The sequence below is a fragment of the Cyprinodon variegatus genome, unplaced genomic scaffold, assembly GCF_000732505.1.
Source record: "Cyprinodon variegatus isolate N-32 unplaced genomic scaffold, C_variegatus-1.0 Scaffold239, whole genome shotgun sequence".
In the NCBI taxonomy this organism is placed as follows: Eukaryota; Metazoa; Chordata; class Actinopteri; order Cyprinodontiformes; family Cyprinodontidae; genus Cyprinodon; species Cyprinodon variegatus.
Window position 1 is genome coordinate 747,798 of NW_015150692.1, and position 13,510 is coordinate 761,307.

General features: G+C 38.6%; 1 protein-coding gene across 1 annotated transcript in view; it reads right to left on the bottom strand.

The window, feature by feature from the left end:
- LOC107089110 (aspartyl/asparaginyl beta-hydroxylase-like) overlaps nt 1-13,510 on the bottom strand; it is a 39,347-nt gene that overhangs the window by 21,708 nt on the left and 4,129 nt on the right. Inside the window, exons 3-4 of the mRNA XM_015381676.1 lie at nt 11,958-12,002; nt 9,953-10,021 (exon numbers count right to left, since the gene is read on the bottom strand). Coding sequence (XP_015237162.1) covers nt 9,953-10,021; nt 11,958-12,002 — 114 coding nt within the window. The remainder of the gene's footprint in view (nt 1-9,952; nt 10,022-11,957; nt 12,003-13,510) is intronic.

Genomic DNA, 13,510 nt, shown 5'->3' on the forward strand with positions numbered 1-13,510 from the left:
CAAATGTTTTTAAGACTCTTTTTTGTTTCTGCATTCTTTATTTTATTTTTTTTATTTTTCCTACTTGCTTTGATTCTGTTTTATTTTCCTATATTTTAATCATGTAAAGCACTTTGCATTGTCTTTGTACTGAATTGTGCTATACAAATAAATTTGCCTTGCCTTAGTTGTTGGTGGCATAAATATTTCTAAAAGCATTAAAAGAGCATTAAAAAGTATTTATGTATAAACCCTGTGGAAGCAGAGAAACACCCAACAGTTGTAGGACTCTGGTTCTGAAGGAGTGGAGACTGAGACCACTGGTCCAGCCCTGTTGAACTACTGCTCAGCCTCACAAACATTAGGAGAAAGCTCATTTATTTAAGTACCACTTTAATTAATAGTATGGATTGGTTTAGTTGTGAATAAATAAATCTATCACTGAGAAAAAGGGATGTTAAGAGGTTTATTACATTAAAACAGAGCCAAGTCCAAACTTTCCGGTTGGAAAATAGTGCAACTAGCTTGCTACTCAATGTTAGCAATGCTAGCTTAACCAGCTATCACATCAGAATGAGGGCAAGCCACCTCTGATCATAGAAACTAACCTGGTTAATGGTGTGAAAACTTCAAACTCTAATCATCAGATCAAATACATAATATGTTCATTGATATCATTTTAAGTTTTCTTGACTTTTTAAAGCCACTTTTCATGAGGAGGCAAAAAAAGACAGTCTGTGGCAGGTCAGAATGTAGGAAGGTGGATAGATTTCCGTTGGTGAGCTGAGTAATAAATACATTTGCTATGCAGCTGTGACTGAAATCTAAATATATCTTAAAAATTAATATTTAATCTGAGTGCCTTCTAGTCAGTTGTGTAAACGTTCTGAACGACACCTCTGATTTAAATGTTATTCTAAAGCGGTGGTTCCCAGGGAGCCCTTCCCTATAGGTGTCTCCTTGCAGCTACACACCTGACTTAAATGAATGTGTGAATTACAGGCTTCTACAGCACTTGATAGGACGCAGAGGATGAGTACATTTGAATCTGGTTTGCTAAGGGGAGAGACAGAAGTAAAACATACGGGGCAGGGGTCCCTGAGGACCAGGGTCCTAGAAGCAAATGATCAAAGTAGACCAGAAATCCAGAAATGGGATCTGCATTACAAAAGCATTTCTTGCTACTCTATAAATTAGTAAAGGGGTGTACTTAACTATTTGTTTTTCTATAGCAAAGATCATTATGATGAAGTTACCAACTTAATCAGTATGATAACAGTCAGTTGCTGTCCATAAGGCCACAGAGCAGCTGCACAAAGACGAACCAACTGCCTCTGTGGGAAAAACGAGTAATAGCTGTGTAATAAAGTTTACAGTCATAACAAACAATCAGCCCTATAACTAAAACAGCTGAAAATCGGATGTTTCTTGTAAAATATGCCAAACTATTTATTTTTTCTTGTTTTAACTGATTTCTCAGCTTTAATTTTCTTCATTATTTCTTTCATCTTTAATCTCTTTTCTTTTTCTTCCTTTCCCACTTCTTTTTCCGCTGCTTTCTTTGATTTCTTTTCCCCATTCTTGTCTTCTATGGCCTCTTCTTCCTTTTCATCATCTTTCTGTTTAGACTTTTCCTTCAGCACTTTTTCCAAAGCCTTTTCTACCTCTTCTTTTTCCATCTTTGCCTCCTCCTCCTTTAGTCTAATGGCCACTCTCTCCTTCACTCTGGCAGTTATTTCTTTCCTTCCCAAATCCAGCTCCCTTTCCTCCTCTTCTTTGGTCAGCAGCTGCCTGACCTCAGCTAGGGCGAGCTTAGCGATCTTCTTGGCCTCCACACGTTCATGGATGATCACCAGCTGCTGCTTTAGAGCTTCACGAAGCTTCAAGCCAACATCCCTGGGAGAAGATGTTTCTGGGACAGAACCATCATCATCAGTTTGGGGTCTCATCAGTCAGAGCGTGTATAAAGAATCAGACCACACTCAAGCTCACAGCAGGCAGCCATGGGAATATCCCAGGAGAAATTCAAGGTATCCTTCCACAGCAAATCATCTCTTTAAATCTCAACAAACCACTTTAGTCGAACTGAGGCTTCAATCATATGAAAACCAAACAAGAAGCGGTTTAGTTTGTATCGTCACACTTTGTTTAGTCAAACATCAAAATCCTTTTTGAGTGGGACATGCATTGCATCTAGTAGTGCAAGCTATACTTGTAACAAAGCAAAGCTTCATGCTGATGCAAATATACCTTTATTAGCTCCTCTGTTTGCTCTTCCAGCAGGTTTATCATCTAATGTTAAATAAAAACAAGAAGAGGGTTCAAATGTTACCTCTATACATCAAATACCTTCCTCTTCAACTTTGTTTCCCCCATTTCCCTTCTCTGCTTCGCTAAAATCACATAAAAGGTGGAAAAGGTACAGAATACAAACAACTTTATAAAGATAATAGGTTATTTGATACAGTAGGTGAAATAAGGAACAGCAGAGCATCACCGACATTTTCTAAAATTTATTGTCAAAACACCAAACAGCCCTGAAGTATGGAAGAGGATTAGGGCCACTGAAAAAAAAAAATAAAATAAACTGATTTTTAAATTTTATTTCAGTTTAACATGGGAAAAAAGTCAGAATTCTGAGATTAAAGTCAGAATTCTGACATTTTTCTCAGAATTCTGACTTTAATCTCAGAATTCTGACTTTAATCTCAGAATTCTGACTGAATTCTGACAATAAAAAAAAGTCAGAATTCTGAGAAAAAAGTCAGAATTCTGAGAAAAAAGTCAGAATTCTGAGATTAAAGTCAGAATTCTGAGAATAAAGTCAGAATTCTGAGAAAAAAGTCAGAATTCTGAGATTAAAGTCAGAATTCTGAGATTAAAGTCAGAATTCTGAGAAAAAAGTCAGAATTCTGAGAAAAAAAGTCAGAATTCTGACTTTTTTCCCATACTATACTGAAATAAAATAAAAAAAATCAGTTAACTTTTTTTTTTTTTTTTCAGTGGCCCTAATCCTCTTCCGTACTGAAAGGATCAGTGAAGCAGATGTTGATTTTTTTTTCCTCACCACCTGGGCCTGTTGGTGAGGAAGTTACAGATCAAGGACAAAGTGGTGCAGATAAACCGAGGTTGTGAAGCTTCAGGGTCTTTGACTTATTTTAAGAGGATTCTTAAGAACTTTGTTACAGTTCTCATATTGCATTATCATTCTGCTGAAATAAATAATGGGCCATTGTCTAGGTATGACTGAATATCCAGGGTTTGTGTAAGAATGACCAATTAAAGAGACAGTTAGCTCTTTTCAAAGACAGCTCTGACACTAGCTGCCCTTTATGTACATACCATACATCTAATGTTCATGTTTCTTCTTCAAAGGACGTTTTGTATCTGTGTCGAGTGTTTCTGATTTATGAAAAATCTTTTTTTTTAAGTGTGTTCTAAGGTATTTTTTTTTCTATGAATAAATTCCATTTCTTTTAAGGATGTTTGTTCTTTTATGAGTGTTTTTAACTTAGGTCTGCTTATAATGTATGCATTCTAGGCTGCAAGCCTTTATGGTTAAATGACGATAAAGATTGTTGATGTGTGCGACGAGCCAAACCTAGAAGCAGCCAAGCGACATCTAGATTTTTTTAAGGTGGAATTTTTTATCCCTGCCCCTCAACACTGAAGGATGAGGAAAGGATTTATGGAGCCCAGTGAGCAAAAGTCTTCTCAGTTCAGGCTGATGGCTTCAATTTTCTGACAATGTTCTGGACCAGAAGCTTGACTGGATGACCGGTTACAGAGGAATATGCCTGACTGAGCTGCTCTGATGACGAATGCCGGTACCAGGGACTGGGATGAGTCCCTGGTATGAGTAGCAGCCAATCAAAATGGCCCTTCCCAGTTAAACGCCAACCGAATGATAGCCAACTCCCAGCAAAATCCCCTCCATGAACCCAACATGTTTTTTTTACTCTGACTCCACCCTTTCATTGAATTACAGGGTCTGACCAGGAGATGGCGCTTCTCTTTAGATCTTAATGTCCACAAATCATGACAGAAGGAATATTTTAGTACAAAGATTGATGTTTAGAAAGGGGTTAAAAAGGAATTGTAGGGAACTAGCCAAGAGCCCATGAAAGAAAGTGGAGAAATTTTGAATATAACTGTATGATCAGGCACTATTATCAACTGTTCAACCGCTTAGGGCAGATCTAGGAGGATTTTGAGACAAATGTTTGTAAACTGACCCCAAAAGCTGTTTAACCGAAAATTTACAAAGGCTTATCTCAGAACTAAAAAAACATTACATGAATAAAAAAAACTGTACCGTTAAACAGAACCTATATACCCAATATATACAGCAGAAATGCAGAAAAAACAAATCATTTTTATTCTTATTTGATGGTTCAACAGTTAAGATATATATAATGTATAAATTGAAAAGAAGTCAAAGTATTACTAATCATTAAACTAATTGTTAGATTAGTCGACTATATAAATAACTCTTAGTTGCAGCCATATTAAGTTCCAGCAACCTCATATCAGATTGCTTTGGGCAAACATTTGCAAAAGAATGGCTTTGCAAACGCAGTGTGGTACCATCAGTCTGGCAACTGCAGTTGTTCGTGTTCCTCACTGCTAAATTTTCCACAGCCAACGGTTACTGTTGCTATGGCAACGTGCAAGATATTGGGAATAACAGCCAATCTGTGGCTATATCTCCAAGTATGCATCTACTAATAATAGATGCAGCCAGTGGGCAGAAACTGGTAACATGCTATAATCTATCATTCTGCTTGACAACGTTTAATAATTCATGTACAATAACATTTATGTCTTCTTTTAATACAGATACAAAAGCTTTTTTATTATTCTAGGAAAGAAAACTGGCTTAGTTTAAAAAAAGGTTAAAGTTGAAAGAGGCACCAGAGGTAGAAATGCATGCAAACTGTACAGAGAATGTTTCCAGATCAGTTTGAAGGCATGCAGCGTTAGAGAAAGAGCAAAGCCCCTTTATACCTTCTGTTCCTTTACAGTATTACTGGTTGTTTTCAAAAAATCTTGAGCACAAAATGTATTAAGAAACTCTAAAAAGGTTGACAGAGAGAAAAGTACGACAGTTTTCCTGAGGATCCTCTGCTTGCCGAGGCAGACGAATGGACATCATAGAAAAAGATCTGCTAATGCAGCGATACGGTCGGTTAGACTAAATCTGCGTTCATCCTCCAGTTAGCCACAGCTAATGGCTTTCAGTCTGGTTCTGAAGAGGAAAAAGCTATTTTTCTCCACTGTCACTGTGTGCTTGCCAGCATGGGGGTGTGGTGTGGACGAGCAGAGATGCAGCGCAGGCATGAGGGTCTTTTTACGAATTAGTCGGCTGTTCTAACCTGGATTTTTGTAAGAACATGGGATGTAGATGCTGAAAAGAAAACTACTGATTAGTGCGGAATGTCTCTGCTTCCAAATCGGGCCCATCCTTATGAGGAGGGCCTGGGACGGCTTTTGTTGTTGCGTCTTTGCTTTGGAATAAAGCTAAATTTGGTACGGCATGAATTAAGTTATTTAAAAAACAGTACCAACTTCAGTTAGGGCTTCCCGTTTAATAGTTTAGAGATATTTTATTAAGTAATCTTAAAATAGGAATTAATAATAAGTGCTTATTATGCATTAATCAAAGGTGAGCAACACACAAAACTGATCAGTTTCTTTCTAAAAAGTGAATGTAATCTGTTCAACGACACATTTCATCGAGTGCTGCTTATATGAAAACATGTCCAAATAAAGTACTGCCTCGGAAGCATCATAAGCATTTGCAAGCATGTTCTTTGTGTCCATGAAGTTTTCAAAGCATAATAAAAACTTCTGATTGTGTTACAACTTCATAACACATCTATTAAGTACTTATTGGCCATCTTTGAGAGGAGCCCCATTGTAACGTGGTACCAAAAGGGTGCTGAAGGTGTGGGCTCCTATTGTAAACGCCAGAACTGACTAAATGGTTTGCAGGTCAAACATTGCACGGTTCTTGATGTCCGAGCCCCTTGTGAAAAGTGAACCCGACCGCTATTGTTGGCCTTTCACTATTGGTTATGGAGGCCAACAATGATGATCTTTTGACCGTTATTTCCATCGCCTTTGGCCGCCTCCTGTCGGACGTCATCATCGTCTTCATCATTCTCTTCATGTCCCTTCATGACTCCCCCGGCGGTGCCACCACCCGCCTCGTCCTCCCGGTTCTCCAGTGGGTTTATCAGACCGTAGAGGAAAGTGAAGAAACTGTTTAACCAATCAGAGCCACCTTCATCCACTTCTTCTAACCAATCCAGGGCTTCCCCCTGACTGTGGCCCACAGTGGTCAGGCCTACGCAAACAAACGGGTGTGAGGGGGAGGCAGAGGGGAAGTTCAGGAGCCAAAGGTGTGGAGGTGAAAACAAAGGGTAGTAAAAACAAACATGAGGTGAAAAAAGAAATGTTGATCATATGATTGAAAAATATGTGCGGGAGGGAGGGGGGAGAGAAGGAGGGAGAAACAAGAAGGTAAGAAAGTTTAAAGTGTAGGTTAGGCAGCGAGGGAACTATTCACACCACTATGCAGACCATCTGCATGTGATCCACTAGAAATACGTTTTATATCATTATCTAAAACAATAAGTAGATAGAGCTTAGGGCCGGCATACACTCAACGATTGATGGCCTGATTTGGGCAGATTTTTCAGCTGTGCTCATGTAGTTTGGATCAGACCTCATCGTTCACTGTGCGTTAGAGTATGCAGGGGGAACGAGGGAGGATCAGCCTCTCACATCACCTCCTGATCGGGAATCATTTGGCTGAATAGAAATCAGACAGGTTTGAAATTCAGTCGGCCCTTGTGAGACGATTGTGAGCATATCCTGTTGTTGAAGCAGAGTTATACCCGATTTAACTAAACTTTGCTCCCAGTGTGTGTGAAAACAATCTGACTTTACTTATGGATAGACTAATCCAGCAGAGCTGTCTCCAGTCCGCCGTGGTCTTTGGTCTTTTAGCAGATACCGTGAGTGATTAACTTCTAAACCCAGCAGTTCATCGTTATGGTTGAGCTTTAGCTGAGAGGAAAGTTTGAAACATCATAAGTGTATGCCAGCCCTGAGGTGTGGTAATTAGAAATAAAACCTTAAAATATAGAAAAACAAACAAATGACCATTTTGTGGATCACAATGTGCAGACAGCCATGAAAAAACAGAGGAACCCTAAGGTCACAGGGAAACATGAAGCCATAGAGGATGTAGAGCAACTTTTAGAGTTATTTTAGAGTTTATTTTAGCTACACTGATATTTTACCTGAAAAGTGCCATTTAGATTAAACAAAACTCCTTTTCAAGGAATTCCAGGTCAAGAGGGGGAGTGTTAGCTTAGAGCAGTGCGCTTGTGCTCTAAGAAGGTTGCAAGTATCCGATTCGATCCTCAAAGCCTCCACTCTGGGTTCCTGAGCAAGACCCTTAACCCCCCATTTCTCCCCGGGCGCCGCACTCTGGCAGCCCACTGCTCACCAAGAGAATGAGTTAAATGCAGAGAGTAAATTTCTCCAATGCGAAATCAATAAAGTTCAATTATTATTATGAAAACGATAAAAAAAAAAAAACTCAAAACACTAACCAAATTAAAATTAACGCGGACTATTTAAAAATCTCCAGTTCTGAGTTTGGGCTTGAAAAATGTTCAAAGAAATTATCTCCTTTTTGGCAACTTGCTCAGAGTAGACAAAGCTCAGTGAAGTAAAATCATTTTGAAAGGTTCTGTTCAAGGATAAAAGAGAAAAACATGTTCATATGCTTCATTAAAAAAAACAATCAAAACAAAAAAAAACAAAAACAAAACAAAAAACCTGCAGAGCACATACAAACAAATATTTTAGAAGGACAACCAACCCCAAAAGCCTCTTTTGTGCCTGTAAACCATATCCATGGTTTCTCCTCTCATTATCTACATGTCCTCAGCATTATTGCATTCCTGGGTTTGTGTCTAAAACCTCTGTTTGGCGCCCTCTACTGGTGTACCTGGTGCGTTGCATTTGATTTTGGATCAACTGCAGTGCACCAGGTTTAACAGATATTCATGACATCACCTTGGGAAGCTCTGAAACTCTGGTGGCCTCTGGAAGGAGCAGCTCCAACCAGGGCAGCTCGAGCCGCCAGCCATCGTTCTACCGTGTCTGATGAGCGCAGTGGGAAAAAACCCTCGACCTCATATCACTAAACTATCATTACTATAAATGCTCTCCATGTTTTGGTTTGGGGTCAATCCATCTGCCAATCACAGCAAAGACCACACCCAGTTCAGAGGATAGATGTAGGCAGAGTAGGGCCTCGGTTAGTTGGGCCTTAAAACAGTTGCTTCAGGGAAATGTTACTTTTCATGTTAAAGCGTGTGGAGGTTATGGGGTTCAGTTGAAGTTGGCTAGTTTTTTTTTTCTCCACAAATGTGCCCTCTCATGTATAGAACGTTGCCAACATTGGCCAGACTTGCTATCATCACTACCGTCTCCTTTCTCCTGCAGGCAGTCTGTGTCAGAAATCAGGAAAGATGGTAAATGGACCCTGGCTAACTGCTAATGATGCTAAAGTTACAGCCACATTAACAAGCGTACACGCAGGTCAGAATCATCTACATACCTTCACTAGTAAAAAAAAGGGTCCTGAGCTACACTTCTTTTCTCCTAAAAATGAATAAATGTGAATGTAAGGGTCATTTCAGAAAGATTGTAAATGTAAAATACCAGACTATCGCTCATTTATTATATGTAATTATGTATTATCTAATCTGAGTCTAACTCATTCACAGAAGCTACGGTGCATTCCTCTTTAAAAAATACCTAAAACAAAAAAAAAACAAAAAAAAAAAAAAAAAAAAAAAAAAAAAAAAAAAAAAAGAAAAGAAAAGAAAAGAAAAGAAAAGAAAAATGTCTCTTCAAGATTAAAGCTGTTTTGTTGCTGTTTTTTTTTAGCACTTTCCAGCTCAGTTAGCGCTCATGCTTATGGGAAAGGCTGTGATGCTCTAGGTCACATGACCCCTTCAGTAACAGATAAGATGCTCTCCAGCTGCATAGATGAGGGTGTAACACACACGTGTATATATATATATGGAGTACCAACTCTGCCATATTTCAAAATAAGTACAGAAATACATAAATGCATAATAAGTAAATAAGCATAAAATTAAGTGCCCCCAAAAATACAATATACAAATATATATACATATATATATCTTTTAATTTGTTTCTTCATTTATTCGCCTTTGCAATAATTACCTTCTTTATTTATTGTCCCTTATAATCTTCAACTTAATTTATTTAATATTTATATTTTTAAGTATTTATTTATGTGCATGTGATAATATTTTTTCTGTTTTATTCTCCTTTGCATTTTTTTACCCTATTTATTTCTTCAATGCCATTTATTTCTGCCATTTTTACATTTCTGTATGCATTTCTGCCTAATATGCAAATGAGGAGGGGCTGCGTCTTAGAGGGTTAACTTCTGTTGACAGACAGACAGACAGACAGACAGCAGACAGACAGCAGACAGACTTAAACAAGTAGGAGTTTGAATGAGGACCTTCTGACTGGAGATTTCTGTTATTCATTATGTTTTATAATATCAGACAGAAGTCGGTTTAACAGTTTAAATCCTGCTGTAGAGCAAACACCTGATGTTAAAACCTTAAAATGGTTTAAGGGTTGAATAAACAAATTTTAACCAAACCTTTTCTGATGTAAAGATTCATAGAAAACTTATATTCCTCCTTTATGTAATCACCAAGTAGTGTGTTTTTTTTTTTTTGAGTGAACTAACCAAAATAATCAAATATTATTTGAGCAGCTAATCCAAACGAGGTCCAGCCATCCATGCACAAATCAAACCAATTTCCTAAACTAAACATTTGTTTCTGTCCTAAAAAGGGAAAATGGACACTATCCTGTTGATGAATGAGATAAATCCACTTGCCTAAAAGTACTTTAGCGTCCTCGACATCGAAGTCTCCATCTCCATCCGTGTCATATGCAGCCAGTTTACCTACAGAAACCACAAACACGCACAACATGATTGTTCTCACAGGGGTTTGCTGAGATACATCATCTCATTATTTATTGGCACAATCAAAACCTTAATTAGTTCAGAGGCTAAAAACTATTTTATGATTTGTTCTGTATTCAGGTTTTTAAGCGCGGCTCAGTGCAGCTTGACATCAGTTCTTACTACGTGTGGAACAGTGGTCTACATCCTGCTGAAAAGATTGCCCCTGGGGGGGCAAATGGATAAAGCACTAGATTTATACCATAATACATGGATCTGAGGAGAAAACAAAGCTAACATCTTCTTAAAATGATAAAGAAAATGATTGATCATATTTTTATAAAAAGCTACTGATGCTTTTCAATTTACTGCATGTTTCAAAGTGTGACACTGGATTATCATTTCAGATGCATAGATCTGTGCATCTGAGTGTTTTGCAGTGAGAAAATACAATCTGGTGAATTTCAACCTAAGATCTTATACTGAAGCTCCTAAAAGCGTTGATGCTGCTGAACACAAAAAAACATTTAATGGTTTGGAAAACAAAAACATTTTCTATGTGTTTAAATATGAGTTAATTCAATTAAATTCAGTTTATCTTTATAGTGCCAATTCACAACACATGTCATCTCTATGCACTTTACAGATACAGTTCATCAGATCATTCAGTCATATTGATTCAAAGTTTTCTATCTAAAGAAAACCAGCTAATTGCATCGACTCATTGACTCAAATACAATCTCTCACACTAAGCATGCTTATAGCGACAGTGGAGAGGAAAAACTCCCTTTTAACAGGAAGAAACCTCCAGCAGAACCAGGTTTAGTGTGAGCGGCCATCTGCTGAGGCCGACTGGGGTTCAAAGAGATCGTTTTAATCTCCTTGAATATATTGTTTTAATTGCTTTCTAAATAAGAAGAAAATTTTTTTCAGGCTTGTTGTTTGGCAGTTTAAGGTTCACCTCATAATGCGCAAGACATTTTAGCGGGGATAGGTGTGCAGGCTGGCCAGTTCAGCAAGCATGCTGCTTTTAAACATGCAGAATGCAATTTGGCTCGTTCAACATGTTTAAGCAACACTAAGACATCTAGAACAGACCTTTGCAGAAAGTGACTGATTACTGCATTTAACATCACAAAAAAAATGAGACAGTGACAGTCATCTTGTTTTGATTTTTTACCTTGCAAGCTTTCAGACAGGTTAATCTGTATGCCCCTAGCCTTGTCTGCATGCAAAACAAGAAATTTGAAGAAAAAAAATAGCAAGATTAGCAAACAGAACAGAGGAAAATCATACAGCCGACATTTATCAAAGATCCATATACAGACAAGAAAGCATTGTTTGTGTTTTACGTGCAGATTGAATCAGATGATATAATACATGCATGTAAAACAAAAAAAGAATAAACAGTTTGTAAAAAACATTTTCTTCCTTTGACCTTTGACCTCCCAGGATCCACCTATAAAATGCGTAAATTAGGGATGCACGATATTATCAACAGCTAACCACACTGTTAGCTTCAAAACTATCTTATATCTCACTGAAATAACTCAGAAATATAAAAGCTGCTGCATCACACCTGCGACAAGCTCACTGCAACACACTGCTGCAGGAGTATAACCAGACCTAGATGCTTACTGTCCAAAGGCTTCAACTTTAAGTAGGTCAAAGGAAAATAAAGATTTTGGTATCAGTTATCGGCCAGTTTAAATATAAATTACAACACATCGGCCAGAAAATCAAACACCATGCATCCNGGCTGGCCAGTTCAGCAAGCATGCTGCTTTTAAACATGCAGAATGCAATTTGGCTCGTTCAACATGTTTAAGCAACACTAAGACATCTAGAACAGACCTTTGCAGAAAGTGACTGATTACTGCATTTAACATCACAAAAAAAATGAGACAGTGACAGTCATCTTGTTTTGATTTTTTACCTTGCAAGCTTTCAGACAGGTTAATCTGTATGCCCCTAGCCTTGTCTGCATGCAAAACAAGAAATTTGAAAAAAAAAATAGCAAGATTAGCAAACAGAACAGAGGAAAATCATACAGCCGACATTTATCAAAGATCCATATACAGACAAGAAAGCATTGTTTGTGTTTTACGTGCAGATTGAATCAGATGATATAATACATGCATGTAAAACAAAAAAAGAATAAACAGTTTGTAAAAAAAAATTTCTTCCTTTGACCTCCCAGGATCCACCTATAAAATGCGTAAATGCAGGGATGTACGATATTATCAACAGCTAACCACACTGTTAGCTTCAAAACTATCTTATATCTCACTGAAATAACTCAGAAATAGAAAAGCTGCTGCTTATTTCTATAAGCCTGCAGAGGTTATGATGTAAAGCGCTCCTGCCTGATCCAAGCGTCTTCCTTGAAGAGATGCTGATGTGAAAACGTTGGCGCTGCGGATGTTTTCTAAAGGGCCAGAAAGAGCTGAACTGCTGTTTGCAATGACTGCACAGCATCAGTGAGTTAAGAAGGAGCAAAAGGGAAAATTTCAAATCAACCATCTCAGGAAGCAGCATTCCAGCTGTTTCAATAAACTATGGTGGCCTGGAGGAACACAGCAAATCTGTCTCTGTTCACCAGCAGACTCTTCTTCCAGCCTGTACAGCTGGGACTACCTGAGGGGAAAAGTCTTTACTCAACTGAGGAAGAGACAACCAGCCATTTTCATTCAAACTATTGGATTATCTCGTTTTTTTGAACGATGTTAGGTCTTACTACCTAGCCTGTGATATTATTTAAATGTCCAGAACTGAGTTTCACCAAAGGTAATTTAGATGTTTGCATATTAAAGGCTGATTTATCCTCAGAAACCAGGTCATCTGCATGTGTGTCGCAGTGAATGCAAATATGCCCCGCCCCTTCTGCAGACACTCTGCTGCATCTCTCCAAAATCGTAGGTGGCCGCAGACAGGAGGCCTCTGATTGGTCAATTCTACATCCTCTCTACACTATGCGCATTTCCTGTTTGGTACCTTAGCGGCTTGTTTTTTTTGTATGACCGCCATTGTAGAAAACGACTCATAAAGATGAACCAGCTAGAAGAACGAGGTGCGTGAGAACGCTGAGACCCTTTTTCCACCTGGATCCCCGCTCTTTTTTGCCCCTTATGTCCCTCCGTTGTCGGACAAACTTGCCCCTTGCGTTTTTCACTTCCTCAGCACCTCGGACGTATCTAGATCCACAGCTAGTTCGTGATTGTCCCTCTTGAGTGTGGCGTGGAATAACATGTATTCAATATTGGGCATAAATCATATAATTACAATATCTGCCTCATACCTGCAGCAGGAGTATAACCAGCCCTAGATGCTTACCCCTTGCTCACACTGGCTCCGGTGCGATTACCGAGCCGACGGAGACCGCAACTCCCGCACACCCCCTCTCACACCGCCCTTTTGACTACGGTGCGGTGCGGCTCTGCGGCTCCGGCAACAGGTCCGGAGATTTAACAGAAGTTCACTTGAGTTCAC